General features: G+C 39.7%; 1 protein-coding gene across 1 annotated transcript in view; it reads right to left on the bottom strand.

The window, feature by feature from the left end:
• Nucleotides 1–15742, bottom strand: part of LRRC72 (leucine rich repeat containing 72) — a 42078-nt gene extending 26336 nt beyond the window's left edge. Inside the window, exons 1-3 of the mRNA XM_019443511.2 lie at nt 15590–15742; nt 9745–9818; nt 4960–5029 (exon numbers count right to left, since the gene is read on the bottom strand). Coding sequence (XP_019299056.2) covers nt 4960–5029; nt 9745–9818; nt 15590–15682 — 237 coding nt within the window. The 5' untranslated portion in view covers nt 15683–15742. The remainder of the gene's footprint in view (nt 1–4959; nt 5030–9744; nt 9819–15589) is intronic.
• Between the last annotated feature and the right edge of the window lie 119 nt (nt 15743–15861).

Raw genomic sequence — 15861 nt, 5'->3', positions numbered from 1 at the left:
GTAGAAGAATGAGTCCAGGATCTTTCTTTCTTTCTTTTTTTTTTAATGTTTATTTATTTTTGAGAGAGAGAGAGAAAGAGAGAGACAGAACATGAACAGGGGAGGGGCAGAGAGAGAGGGAGCCACAGAATCAGAAGCAGGCTCCGGGCTCCACGCTGTCAGCACAGAGCCCATCGTGGGGCTTGAACTCACAAATCTTTATATCATGACCTGAGCCAAAGTTGGATGCTCAACCGAGTGAGCCACCCAGGTGTCCCAGAGTCCAGCATCTTTCTCAAAGCAATTTTGCTTATTTTAATCTGACCATTCTCTGGTTAGTTAGTATGGAATATGTTATTATAAATAAGTATTTCAATTATTTTTTACATGATGAAGTTTATGAACAATACCTTTGCCAGAAGAGGTACTTTTATTTAGATTTAGTTTGTAAAATGTGTCACCTATTTGGTCTTTGCTACATGGCAGAAACTCAGATTTCATTTTGACAGTTGCTTGGTGAAGCAACATACGGGTTTTTCATCAAGTGCTTCTTCTAATCTGAGACAAATGAAATATACCCAAGTACTGGCCGTTCTTCCAGAAATAAAAGGATACTAGCATTGTGGCACCAATATTAAGAGTTCATTATTGGGGCACCTGGGTGGCTCCATCGGTTGTGCGTCCGACTTTGGCTCAGGTCATGATCTCACAGTTCATGGGTTCGAGCCCTGCATCAGGTTCTGTGCAGACCGCTTGCTCAGAACCTGGAGCCTGCTTCGGATTCTGTGTCTCCTTCTCTCTCTGCCCCTCCCCAACTCACGCTTTGTCTCACTCTGTTCTTCAAAAATAAATAAATGTAAAAAAAAATTTTTTAAAAAGAGTTCATTATTGAATGAATTAAAAAACAATTTTTGAGGTGATGAGCCCAAACACAAAAAGATCAAAAGTATAGACCACTTGAAAGTGTAGTATAAAATGCAAATCACTCAACTTCTCATGGAAGATTGGTAAGGATTAGCTGTGGACCTAAAATTCCCTCAGTCAGTTATTCTAGAAGATGAGACAAAGAAGGGGGTATTTAAAGGGCCTCGGTTAATGTGCATCTAAGAGCAGCGACCTCCCACTAATTACATGAGGAGAGATGAGAAAAGGTGACCCAGAAATGGAGGTGCTGCAGAATTAGTGAATATCTATGCAGTATGAGGAAGAAATGGGCCCTCAGAGAGCATAATAAAGGAACCAGAGTTGCCTGAGCAAACCTAGGAAAGCTGGGGAATTGGAAGCAACTTTTACCTATTGAATCTGCAAGTCCAGGGTCAGATTAGATGCTCCAGTTTTATCACCCACTAGAGAATGATGAGGAAACATACACCTGCTTCTAGCTATGTTAGGTTCTAAATACACCAAACTACATTCATTGCCTCCCAAGAGTATAGCTTTCTCATATTCCATTCCAGGTAGTTTGCAAATGCCATGCCCTTACCATGAGTAGAGAGAGCCACTCCCTCCGCCCTTCTTAATTTTATCGTGAGACCAGGTACCATCACATTTATTGTTACATTCTGTCAGTAGGCTAACCGTAAGTACAAAACGAGCCACATCAGATAGGATGTTTTGGCTTCAGGTAACTTCTGAGCTGAACTCAAACTGGCACATAGATGAGAACATTTATTACCCCACATACCAAGAAGTCCAGAGGCTATGAGAGCCTCAGTCCTAGTATCACAATGAGTCCCTGGGCTGTACTTTTCTCTAAATGTTGCTTACATTCTCATGCTGAGAGAATGGTTCCTGGCTTCATATCTAGGCAAGAAATTATCGAGGAACCAAGGGACCTCTCTTCTAGTGCTCCCTTTTAGGACTGAGGAAACGTCTCACAGAAGCCTCCTAGCAGATGCCTCCTCTGTCTCTATTACCATAATTGGGTTATGTGCCCATTCATTGACTAGCCACTCACAAGGAGGATGGGATTATCCCGATTGGCTTAGACAGTATAGGATCCATTCCCTGCAACTGGTGATGCGGTATCTACCTGATTAAAAAAGAGAAGTATGTACCAAAACCTAAATTCAGATTCTGCTGTTTAGGTAAAAAGAAAGAATGGATATTGGATGGACAACCAATAATATCCAATACACATTCCTCAACAAAATTCTTGAGTATAAAAGAGTAAACAACAAAGATGTGTTCATTTTACTTTACCACTTTGTGCCTTGGTTTTTCCTAAATAGAGGGTAGTTCAAGATACTCTCTAATGTAAGAACAATGCCAGTCACAGATTCTGGTCATTGTTAACAAAATGTTGCAATTCTAAATATTTACATTCCTGTGTCAGTGTTGATGTTTTTCACTGTATTTTCACACATCATTTCAATGCTGGTATATTAACTTCTTTGCGGTCATCCTAGAGCTATCTAGATTTTAAAGAAAAGTAATAATCGTGGGGCTCCTGGGTGGCTCAGTTGGTTAAGGGTCTGACTTCGGCTCAGGTCATGATCTCATGGTTAGTGGGTTCGAGCCCACAGCAGGCTTTATGCTGACAGCCCAGAACCTGGAGCCTGCTTCAGATTCTGTGTCTCCCCCTCTCTCTGCCCCTCCCCCGTTCACGCTCTGTCTCTCTCGCTCTCTCTCTCTCTCAGAAATAAGTAAACATTAAAAAAAATAAAATTAAATAAAAAATAAAGAAAAGTAATAATCAAAATTTTACACATGGATTTTGTTGAAGTACTATCATAGCTAATATGTTCATTGGAGTTTGGGATCCTGAATAAGACTTCTTTTTTTTAAATTAATTAATTTTTGAGAGAGAGAGAGAGAGCACAGGAGTGAGCAAGGGGCAGAGAGAGAGGCAATCCCATGAGGTGCAGAGGGAGATAAAGAGAGGGAGAGAGAGTGCAGAGCCCAGAGCAGGGCTTGAGCTCACCCAAAGTGGGGCCTCAACTCACTGTCCGTGAGATCATGACCTAAGCAGAAGCCAGATGTTTAACCAACTGAGTCACCCAGGTGCCCCCTAAATTAAGGCTTTAATTTTTCATGGACTATAAGTATTCAGCAGCTTAGCAACCAGCCAATTATTGACCCATAGGAAAACTTACAGGAGTTCATTTATTTATCGAATGAACACCGGATTTTTGGATAAGGTATCTTTTCATTGCTATACGAACTAAGTAAGTCTATTTTTTAAAAGAACAAAGTTAAATGATGATGATGTTGGAAATAATATAGTGAGTTTGATGAATGTACATAACCAGGCACATGAAGAGAAATCAGCCTCCTCCATTCCTTCCCCACCCACTGCCCTTCAGAAACAAAAGAAAGTAAAATAGTTGAGTGCGTGTACCATCCTTTCCTATGTATATAATGTGTCTCAAGTCAATTGTGTGAAAATTCAATGACTGGAAATGGGATAGTGTTCACTAACACAAAGCTAAAAGATATTTAAGAATCCCTAATTATATCTTTCCCTGTAGACACATTGCTGATATTTGTACACGTTCTTTCCTTCAGAGATGAACACCACAAGAGGCACACGTGAAAAACAAAGAGTAGTCAGTTTGGCCATGCTTCTGATGATTTCCGTCTTTTTCTAATCAGAGGTCGCACACTGTGACCCAGGATCATTTTTGGCAGAGTGTTTAAAAGAGTTTTAAACTTGCGTGCCCTTAGGTGGTGCGTACACTTTCCATTTCAGTTGCTAGTCGCCTGGGCCTTGAAGGTGATTTGTTTGTTCTCTCAGAAATCATTTCAAGCTCATGAGACTTATACTTACACTTAATATGAGAAGCACTTTCATTTTCCATTTCCCACTTAGTTAGTTAAGAAAAAAAAAAGAGAAGACTGAAAATGCCATGTAATATTGAAATGCTTGTATAAACATGACTGCTTAGGGATTCTGTGCTTTGAGTCGGGACTACTGTTGACAAGCAGACTACTGCTGAAAACTGAAATTATTTCTTTTTTTTTTTTTTTTTCAACTTTTTTTTTTTTTTTTTAATTTATTTTTGGGACAGAGAGAGACAGAGCATGAACGGGGGAGGGGCAGAGAGAGGGAGACACAGAATCTGAAACAGGCTCCAGGCTCTGAGCCGTCAGCCCAGAGCCTGACGCGGGGCTCGAACTCACGGACCGCGAGATCGTGACCTGGCTGAAGTCGGACGCTTAACCGACTGCGCCACCCAGGCGCCCCAAATTATTTCTTTTTAATCAGCTGGTATTTGAAAGTCGAAATTCAGAATGTTAAGATTGGATCATGAGTTCATAATGAACAAAACACAAGCTGTTGGAAAGTCAAATTTTTGAAAGTTGAGAATAACCGACTGATGATTGTCTAAGCTCGCATTTTAGTTCAGTTCTGCTCTTTGCCTTGGAAAGAACTTGGAGCCCCAGCCAGGCACCCACTATGGGGGAGGCAGTGGGAGGGCACTGCCTCCCAAACTCTAGCCTCCAAGAGAACCTTTAAGGGCCATACTCAGTGAACTTCCCTGCAGTCGGGGACATGGTGGCTTACCGTCTGGCACTTCCTGAGAAAGTAGATTGGCTTAGGTCACTGGGAGGTGACCACCTGCTTGGCTTCTGACAGCAGGAAAAAGGTGTGTGAGTGCTGGGAAGTGCATGCCAGACCACTGAAGGAATATTGATCTGGGGTACTTTACAAGGGATCCTGCCCAAGGGCGTAGTTTGCCACAGCCCAGAAACTGTCAGTTTCAGGTACCACTGGGATAAAAGGGGAGGAGGAGCTGGGAGAGGCCAACGAAGAGGAATTAGACTTGAAAAAACCTACTTTGGAATAATCCATTAAAAGAAAAAAAGTTGACTTTACACATCTGTTAGTACCAGAGGGTACAGATCATGTAAGAATTTTGTTTCTTACTTAAATTAGGAGTATAGAATATTAATACTTTTAAAGATTAGCTTCATCAAAAACATGAAATTAAGATTGTGATTTAATTATAGAGCTATTTAAAGATAAAATAGAACTACCTTATTGTGATGTAGCCATAAGTATTTTAATTTTTTAAACCTAGAGAGATCAATGACTTCCGTCAGTTCCCTGGAAAGGAATGAAGAAAATTAACATTAGCAACAATTAATTTAATTTAATTTAATTTAATTTAACTATTAATTAGCAACAATTAATTTATTCATGGGTAAGGTGGGTTATATAGTAGGTCTTTGGAATAACTGTAAAGGCCTCTGTCTTTGTTCTTTCAAAGTTGTTGGCACACCTCTCTACTAATTTCCAAAATACCATCGCTATACTTCATTCATTTGAATTAAGATTTTGTCAGCCAGTTAAAGAAAATACTTAAGGAAAACATTTGATCACATTCCTAGAAATTTACATCTCATTGTGATTACATTTATTGGCACTACAATTAAAAAAGGAGATTTGGGGGCACCTGGGTGGCTCAGTAGGTTGAGTGTCCGATTTCAGTTCAGGTCACGATCTCACAGTTTGTGAGTTCGAGCCCCGCTTTGGACTCTGTGCTGAGAGCTCAGAGCCTGGAAGCTGCTTCAGTATCTGTGTCTCCCTTCCTTTCTGTCCCTACCCCGCTCACTCGTTTGCACTTTCTCTCTCTCTCTCTTTCAAAAATAAATATTAAAAAAAAAAAAAAAAAGGTTTTACTGGGTACAGGGCAGAGGGGGAAAAGTGAGTGTGGAAGACCTTGGACTTGCACATAAATGTGGAAAACACCATCAGCTCCTACTTCCACAATGTCTTTGAGGTTCTTACTTTGGGGTTGTCCAGATCTTGGCCACATTGTACTTAAGACGTGGAAATGGCAGTATGTCAAAAGACAGAGACTAGGTAGTGTTTTACTCTTCCTTTGTTGTTTATTAAATATGGGATCAAAATATCACCATCCTTTTTGAATTATACAGGTGGTCCTGAGTCCTGTTGCTATGTGGCTCACTCAGCAAAGGGACAGGCCTGGGGTGGAGAGGGGGAATTATCAGTGAAGTGGGCAAAATCCTGAGAATAGTCAGCCCTTGACTGCTATGGGCTCAAATATTCAGATCTCTTTTATTTCTAATGGCAGAAACTGTGTGCCCAGGCTGGGTACGTACACATATATGTCTTTATCAAACACTGGCATAGAGCACACACTCTGTGGCAGGCACTTTTCTAAGCCCTTAAAAATCGTTAATGTTAATTAATGTTATATACATTAACTCATTGGTGGTAACATCCTTTCACAAATTTTTGTGTTTTTTTTTTTTTAGCTTTGCGACACTGAGGAACTAGTATTTTCCTATTTTTTGTGAAAACGTATTTTCTAAATCATGCAAACAACATTTCTAAACAAAAGCAACTTTCTCACCAACTTTTCACGTGGAGAGATTTCAAAATTCAGAAAAGTTGAAGGAATAGTACATTGAAAGCTTGGATAGCCCTCACAATTTTTAATATTTTGCCACACCTCTGCTCGCTGTCTCCAATCTATATAATATATGTCCTTATTGTTTGATAGTTTTCTTGGTGAACCATTTCAACATAAATTGCAGACTTATCGTAGGGCTCTCGCTCTTAAACACCTTGAGCATGCGTATCCCTCAAATAGGGACATTCTCCTGCAGAGGCACAATACCATTATCACCCCTAAAAATTAAATTGAATTCAATAATATCATCTACCATGCTTTTCATATTCAAGTTGTCCCTGTTGCTCCTGCACATCTTTGTTTCAATCCAGAATCCCATCAATATTCATGCACTGCATTTTTAGTTGGTATAATACCTTAGTTTTGTTAAATTTAGAATAGTCACTCCCTCTCCTTTTATTACCTTCACACTGACTTTGTGAAGATCCCAGGACACTTTTCTGAGAGAATGTCTCACATTCCTGATTTGTCTGATGGCTTCCTCATGATTAAATTCAAGGAGGGCCATTTTTCAGTTACAAAGGTAATGATTGCCGCATCACATTATGAAGCAAGTGATGCCACTTTGCCCCACTCTTGGTGAAGGAAGTTCAGTCATGGGGTTCAGGCTGCATCTGCCAAGTTTCTCCATTGTAAAAGTATATGAATGTTGTCATTGAGCAGTTATGTGTGGGGCAAAACTCTAACGACTATGTGTATGTCTTGTCCCCCAATAACTTATTCAATGGATTTAGCTTCGGTTGATGATACTTAGTGAATCAGAAGATTTGGGATTATAAAATGCTGATTTTTCTGATGCTTTCATTCTTTTTACACTTATTAGCTGGTATTCTGTTAAATAGGTGATGGGTATCAAGGAGGGCACTTGTGAGGAGCACCAGATGTTATATGTAAGTGGTGAATCACTAACTTCTACACCTGAAACTAATATTACACTGCATGTTAACCAAGTGGAATTTCAGTAAAAACTTGGAAAGAACATCCACCCCTGCCCTTTCTTTCTTTCAGTCATTCTCTTCCACACCTTACTTGTATTTTTTTCTTAAACGTTTTCCGTTGTTGTTGTTGTTTTGTTTTTGTTTTTGTTTTTGTTTTTTAATTCTCAGAGTATCCCAAACAAAAGACTTCAAGCAGAGTGCATGTCCTTTAGACATGCACTCTTGGTCATTGAACACTTCTCTGGTACACAAAATATTCCAGACTCCTCAAATCAACTCCTAATAGGAGACTGATATGCATAATGCATTCTCCTCCACTGTAGATATGTAGCCTATTTCTGGGAAGAAGAATTTGGATCTTGGTACACCTAAATTATTGCACTGGGCAATAATGATAATACATTAACTTCATCCGTTCCCATGAGAAATAAAACAATCATTATGTGGTAGGAGAGAAACTCAAGTCCCACTTAGAGGATTTCCCCAAGGATTTCCCAGAAGGGTTGTTTTAATACATTAATACTTTGAAATATCAATTGTGTCAAATTAATGTCATTAATTTTCTTGTACTAGTTGTATTATATAAGGTAATAAAGTTGATTCCCTTTTAAAAGGACTTTAATTCAAGTCAAAAGGGTAAATTCTGCACATAAACCTGTTAGAAATCAATAAAGGGCTGTTGCCCTTTATTTCGGGGTGATGCCAGTGGAAGACAAAGAGAAGAAATCCTACGACTAATGATGGCAATGACTTATGGCGACAATAACATGTTAGTTCTGTTGTCACAGTATGCATTCTCCATGATTACTCAAGGAAATAGTTGATTTTGTTGTTGTTTTATTTTGTTTTGTTTTCCTGTTTGGCAACAGAGACTCCAACAAATAACCTAGTTTACCCAGTTTAGTGGTGTCTGGGCTGAGAAATACATATAGTTTTTGTACCCAGATGTATTAAATGATAACTTAGTATTCTTAGGATATAAAATGTATTGTCCTTTAGTTGAGAAGACCAGTAATTACTCACTGTCAGAGGATCAATATTTCTATTTTTTTCTAGTGTTTTAAAGCTTTTCTTATTGTTATCTGCTTACCCTTGTACTACACAGATGTTAAAATCATGAAAGGCTTAGAGATGCGATCTTTGGCCACATAAAATATGTATTATAAAGCTAATTGATCTATAGAGAGATTCAAAGCATGACTTTAAGTGTGTCAGAATTATCTACTATATCTGTTCCATTCTAAAATACCCATTTTTAAAAATCCTAAATTGGCCAGCTCTTTTTTCCGTTACTATAGAGAGATTTAGAAACGTTACCAAGATAAATATTTTTCTCTGCACTTATTAATCTAAAAAAATTATACATCACAAAAGAAATATGTTTATTAATAAAGGATTTCCACAAATCACCAGCAATAAAGTGACTGACTTCAATGATAGAGTGAGACATTTGCTTTAAAAAGTAGCTGAGTTCCAAAGATTACATGAGTCGAAATATGTCTAGCCTATTTTAAAATAATACATAGAATTCATAGAGATTGAAAAGCATGAAAGGGGGGAAAGAAGAGTAGGAGTAGGGTCATTGTTATTAAATTCAAAGTATAGCCGCACAGATGTCACTTGTTGGCTAGTAAAAACTGTGGTCCAGTCTAACCCATAACTTCATCTTCCTCCTACACATGGGGTTCTATCTCAGGCATTGTGACTACTCTGTAGAAGAGCCCACATTACCTCTCCCACCTTGGGGAGTTGGAGGGGCATGAAAGGGGGTTGTTACAGGAAGAGGTTTTCTTACTTACCTGTAAAATTAGTACAGGGGTTGTTGGCTAGGGGTATAATATAATAGGATTATTATTATAGTACAGAGGTATAATGAGCCGCCATTCTGTAATAACAGTAATAATATTAACTGTATTAATGCTCACTGAGTGCTTACTGTCAACCAGGCCCTCTACTTTCTACTATCACACCTAATCTTCACCCAACAACCTTGTGAAGCAGATAGCATTGTTATACTCAGGCAGAAGCCATGGTAGATAAAATATGAGTCCCATTTACATGTGCATTTCAGAGAAACCCAAGGAAGTGTAAGACATACTTAATAATAAAGAAAAATTATATTCCTCTGTTTCTCTGAAACTCACATATAACTGGACTTGCTGTATGTTTATTTGGTAAATCTGACAATCCTAAGTTTTATGGCATGCCCAAGATTACACAGCTGGAAGAGACAGAGCTGGGATTCACACTCAGCCTGGCTCCATAATCTTTGTTTTTATCTATTTTAATTTCGCCTTTCTAATAGAGACGCCAGTGAATGGTAAAGTAATTAGAGGTTGGTACTTGCCTAGCCAGTCCTTGGGGAAAACAATGGAAAAGAACATGTGAATCTGTGAAACATTATAATATGATGCTCTTCTAATTCTTATATAAAGGACACTTACTTTTGAGAAAGGAACAGCTCAAAGACATCAGCATCCCTCTTGTGGCCACATATCTTTAGCTGATCTTCAACTGCCTGATAACATATAATTAATCTGTCAAGCCACATTCCACTGAGCAAAAATACAGAGACATTTGCAGTCAATAACAATAACGTCTACAAGAAGATCAAAAGAAAGGTGAATAAGGAGGCAACCACTCTAAACTAATAAATTTCAACACTACAATTATATATTATTTAATCATTTTTGTGGTTGAATTTCATTATCCTTAATCCTGGGCACAGATGTGTAAATAATTTTTAATCAAAAAGAAAAAAGTTTGTATGTGTACATATTAACCAAAAGCAAGTTTTTTTTTAAATGTTTTATTTATTTTTGAGAGAGAGAGAGAATGTGAACAGGGGAGAGCCTGAGAGAGAGGGAGACAGAGAATCTGAAACAGGCTCCAGGCTCTGAGCTATCAGCACAGAGCCCAATGCAGGGCTCAAACCCATGAACCATGAGATCATGACCTGAGCCTAAGTTGGATGCTTAATCGACTGAGCCACCCAGGTGCTCCCAAAAGCATGTTTTTGATTTTCTATGCGGCCGAATGATTTGGTCTTTAAATATTCTTAAATGTTCTTTCAAACATGAAGAATTCATATTTGGTAGCTTTTTCATAAAGCTTACAGAAGATCCTTGGTATCACCATTGCAGGTAGAGTAGGATACAATACATATTATTGTACAGGTGTTTCACATTGTAACTTCTCAATAAACGTCAGACCAATGAATAAGTGAATAGATATCATTTCCCTTTCTTTGCGAAGGAACAGTATCTTCATTTTTCACGAGTTACTAACATACTTGCACCGTGGGAATTTTTGATGGGAAAGAAGTAATTTTTATTCCCATAGGCTTTGTTTTGAAAATACAAATCCAACAACAGCAATTTAAGTGCTTTGCTTTTTCTTTTTAAGAGCCTTTGCTAAATTACAAAATAACATTTACAAGCCACATGGCCTAAAATGATACAGAGAAATTAAAGCCCATCTATAATTTGCCATGAAGGAGTAAAGCTAACAAGACACAACAAAAGTGGAAAGTATAATTGTTGCACTACTGGAATCTTATAAACATTGTAATTATCAGAGTCAAAACAATCACCAAATTTCAGCTGGGATTTGTCGTGGGTGGTGAGGTTGTGTTGTCAGTGATTTATGAAATTTTGACAATAGCTTTGTCATTTAGTAGAGGATGTTAAGAAGAGTTAGATTTAATGGAATGAACAAATATTGAAAGAAGAGAGGAAGATAGATATACCAGGGATTGAGAGTCACTGTTAATGTATTTCCCAAACTTCCTTTGTTACCTTGTTACACAAGGTGGATCTTGGGGCTTAGAGAACTCATTGGCTCAGGTGGAGGCATTTCCATCAGGGCATTTTGTGACTCTATAAAGAGCAAGCTGAATTGGGGGCTTGGATAAACCCACTAGATCAGGCTTAGGCATCTGGATCTGGATATTTTAACTTAACAATCTAAACTATCAGCTTCTACTATAAGCAGCCAATTGCAAGTGTGTTAAAGTGTTTGGGATGTTAAAATCCAGCCAAAGTAGAATTAACAATTTGCAGCTCTCCATGAAAGTTTTAAACGGGCTTTTAACTCAATTCCGCCATTCTACACCTAGCACTCAAAAATATACTAGTCTGTATATGTGCGTGTACCTGCACGCACACACACACACACACACACACACACACACACACACACACAATGTGAAGTTCATTGTTCATCTCAGCATACATTTTCTATATTTGTGAAATATGCCCCCTTTATTGGAATATAGGTTACATTAACATGTAACTTCACAAGAATATAGTGTAGTAGCTTAAAAATATATACAGACAGATATCTAAACATATAAAGATATCCAAAAGTAAAAATGCCATTGGCAGTATAACATGTGCTAATACCATTTTTGTTACCAATGACATGTATACACATACATGTGTGCATTTGTACACACTCCAAGTCGGTAACAAAAGTTATCACTTGAGATCATGGGGGACTTTCATTTTCTAACCTGTACATTTAAAAATAATTTTGGGATATTTTAAGAAGTACATATTAATTCAGTAATTGGAAATTGACACAAACTTTGAAAATGTAGAATAAATATTGTAAGGATTTGAGTCAAATTTTGAAAATGAAGAGATGAAAAGGGAAATTGAAACAATCAGCATAATATGCAAATCGCTGGTGTAATTATTTACACAGCTTTTAATCATGGTATGTTTCTTTCCAACCAAAAATTTGGTATGAATCTAGTAACAAGTATTAATGTCAAAGTGCCAAAGAACACGAAAACGTGCCAAGAAGTTTCAAGTTTCAGAGCATCCGTGGTGGAGCAGTTCCAGGTCCCAATCAACACACAACTTCACGAGCAGCATATCCCTTTCATCTAAAGACGCACAACAAGCATTCATTCCCTGAACTCTGTTTCTATTGTGGTAAAATATATATAACATGGAATTTACTATTTTAATGGTACAGTGCTGTGGCATTGAGTGCATTTACATGGTAGTGCAACCGTGGCCACCATCCATCTCCAGAAGTTTTTATTCTTCCCCAGATGAAACTCTGTACCCGTTAAACACTAACTTCCCCCTCCTCCAGCCCTCCGGCAACCATCCTTCAGTTCTCTCTCTCTATGGATTTGACTACTCCAGGTACCTCACCTAAGCGGAATCAGACAATATCTGTCCTTTTATGCCTGGTTAATTTCACTTAGCATAATGTCTCCAGGGTCCACCCATGTCGTAGTGTGTGTCAGAATTTCCTTCTTTCTTAAGGCTGAATAATATTTTTTCATAGGTATTTACTACATTTTGTTGTTCCATTTATCAGTCTATGGACACTTGGGTTGCAACCATCTTTTGGTTTTTGCCAATAACGCCGCTATGAACATGGGTGTACAAACATCAATTTGAGTCCCAGTTTTCACTTCCTTTGAGTGTAATATACTCAGAAGTGGGATTGCTGGATCATATGGTAATCCTATGTGCAATTTTTTGAGAAAACATCGTACCATTTCCGTAGCAGCTGCAGAAAACAGCATTCTTTAAGATGGACCATTTTTAAAATAGTGGTTCCATCATTTGCTGAACCACAGACCCCCGAGTGCTTAGTTCAGGTGGTGACTAGTTTAGTTTATTAGACTAGCGAATAAATGTAGTGATGAATCAGGTAAGGTGTCCGCTGTCTGTGAGTAAAGCTTTTACTCAGAGAGCACAGGACACACAGAGCTGTAAAGGAAGGTTACAGGTGTTAAGGGATATGGGACAATGAGGATATGCTCTGATGAATACAGAGGGAGAAGAAATTACTGTCAGCCTAGGAACTCCACGAACATTTCAGGGCATGAGTGACAGTTAGGCTGGACCTGAAAGGGTAATGAGAAATTAAAAACAGAATATTGATGAGCGTGTTTCTAATCAGAAGGGAGCAAATACACAATGGAGAAGAAGCAAGGAAAGAAAGTATGACACATGTGTGGTTTGTGGTCTTTGAATGCAGTGAAAGGCCTGTGGAAGGTAATTGTGAGAAATATACTAAGAAAGGTGGATTGGCGTCATATTATCTGTGCTCGGAAGTGTGCACTTACTCACCGTGCAAACAAAACTTTTATAGGCCCGAAGAACTCAAACTTAAAATCACATGTTGTATGTAATCTGTAACTTAAAATCAATTTCATTTTATAAGATATATATGAAATACATATTTTAGCAACATGATAAAGTCAGCGCAAGAGAGTCCAACAAAGTTCTCTTTTTTTCCCATCATAACTACATCCATGCTTTTAAACACTCTCCAATATCAAGGTATTTGAAAGACATTTTTCTTCCATCTCTGTTGGTGCCCTTGCTGTGCTGGTACTCTAAAACAAGGGGCTTGAGAACTCTGGAGTGATTAATTCAGCACTGGACTCCATTCTGGGGCAATAGGAATTAAGGGATGTTTAAACTGCAGAAAAGTTGTGACAAAGCAAGGCCTCAGGAAGAAGACTCTAGCAGGCGGAACAGGTACGATCGGCTGAGGCGCAGAGACAACGGCAGGTGGGAGGCACGGCTGCCACTGGCAAATCAGGGCGAGGCCCCAGGAGAGTGGCAAGCAGGAATGAGTGCCAAACAGACAGGACAGAGGGTGTGCGGAGAGAACGGAGAGAACGGATGGCAACTGGCAAATAAGAAGGTTGAGAACAAGGGTGAGCAAAGTCACAGGTGGTGATGATCATGTGAGGACATGAAGAGGAGGAGGTGTCTTGGAAGGGAAAGTGAATTCAGCTGGAAATGCTGAAACTGTGGCGCTGGCGGCTGGGACACACGGGTCGAGACATCCACCAGAAAGCTGCAGGTGGAAGTGTGGATCTCACCAGAGATGTCAGGGTGGGTATGCACAGCGTGGTGAGTCAGGTCCCTACAGAGGAGGGAGCGGGACCCAGGTTAGATGGTTGGCAGGTGTCTCCATTTATAGACAGGAGGGAATTGGGTTGGGAGAGCGGAAGGAAGGGGGTTTGGGAGAATGCTCACAAAGTTAGGAGAAACAAGAGCAGAGTGGGAGCCAAGAAAGCAAATTTCAAGAAGGTAGGATTTGTTATTTTTTTAATGTTTTTTAATTTAATTTAATTTAATTTAATTTAATTTAATTTAATTTAATTTAATTTAATTTTACTTTTGAGAGAGAGAGAGCAAGGAAGGAGCAGGGGGGGCGGACAGAGGATATGAAGCAGGTTCTATACTGTCAGCAGAGAGCCTGATGCAGAGCTTGAACTCAGGAACCGGAAGATCATGACCTAAGCAGAAACCAAGAGTTGGATGCTTAACCGACTGAGCCACCCTGGTGCCCCTCAAGAAACTAGAATCTGAATCTGCAGTGTTATGTAAGGTAGTAGGTAGAGGGTATTCATTACTCAGAAAAGGTGTTGAATCTGGACAACAATGTCAGTTGTCTGATGAGTGTGAACAGATTTCCAATTAACTGGTTAACAAACCAGGGAAATAAAAGCAATCCAACATGGAATTGGGGTGTGGGCAGTTCTGGCACAGGGAAGATAGCAGCAAGCTTCCTCCACTGCCCTGATGCCTTAGGATCTAGATAAAACAGAAAAAAAAATGTTTGATAATTGTGGAATTGTTAAATCCCAGAAGAATGAAGTCCACATCAGAATCTATAGAAGAAAGATTCTCTTTGATGATTTATGTATTCTGATGATAAACTCCTATAGCTACATGCAACTCACATGCACCATAGCTTAGTTAGGACTTACTGTCAGGAGCTTCAGTTCCTTAGAGAACCCCAGCCTTGATTTCCATGGTAGCCCCAAGCCTTTCCAGACAAATCCAAGAACCCTTCAACACTTGGCTAGCTCCTATGTCTAACACTTCTGACATTTTTTCCCCAAACATTCTTTAAGCCTTTATCTTAACTGCCCTCAACTCTGCTTTTACTGTCCATCAAAGAAGAAATGCCATTTCAGGGAATGGCATTTCCGGGTTATATATATTTGCTGGAGAGTCAAGACTCCAAGATTATGTCTTTCTCGCCTACTCCCTAAACCGCCATTGTTATATATGCGGCAGATGGCAAGCCGGAAAAGGTTCATGTCGGTCCACTAGTGTGGAACAGAGGCACCCCCAAACCCTACCCTGGAGATTACGGACCCCGAGCCCCAGCGCAGGGCCTGGGGTTTGCCGTGGTTGCACCCCCTCCGGCCCGACCCCACCTGGCGGCCTCCAACTGACTGGGGCTTTGGCGCAGGATTCCAAGGGTTCGTGGCCTGGAGAAGAGGGCACCGCTCACCCTGAGGCTGATCTCCAGGGCAGTTTCCGGAACACTGACTACGCGCGTTGAGTGTCTGAAGGCGCGGGCCAGATGGTCAGGGGCCCAGGCCATCCGGGCACCCAGGAGGCCAGCAGCACCTTCTATCCAGCCAGCCCAGCCCGCAGCTCATTGTTCTGTTACCAACAGTTACCGCAAAGTCGGCAACTAGAAACCAATCCAAACTAGGGAAGATTTGAAGGCAGTCGCTGACTTCTGTGACGTTTTCACGTGTGGCCCTGCAGCGTCCATCA

This window comes from Panthera pardus, unplaced genomic scaffold (genome assembly GCF_024362965.1).
Source record: "Panthera pardus isolate Hobbes unplaced genomic scaffold, ASM2436296v1 HiC_scaffold_8, whole genome shotgun sequence".
Classification (NCBI taxonomy): Eukaryota; Metazoa; Chordata; class Mammalia; order Carnivora; family Felidae; genus Panthera; species Panthera pardus.
This window is presented reverse-complemented; position numbering and strand designations above follow the sequence as displayed.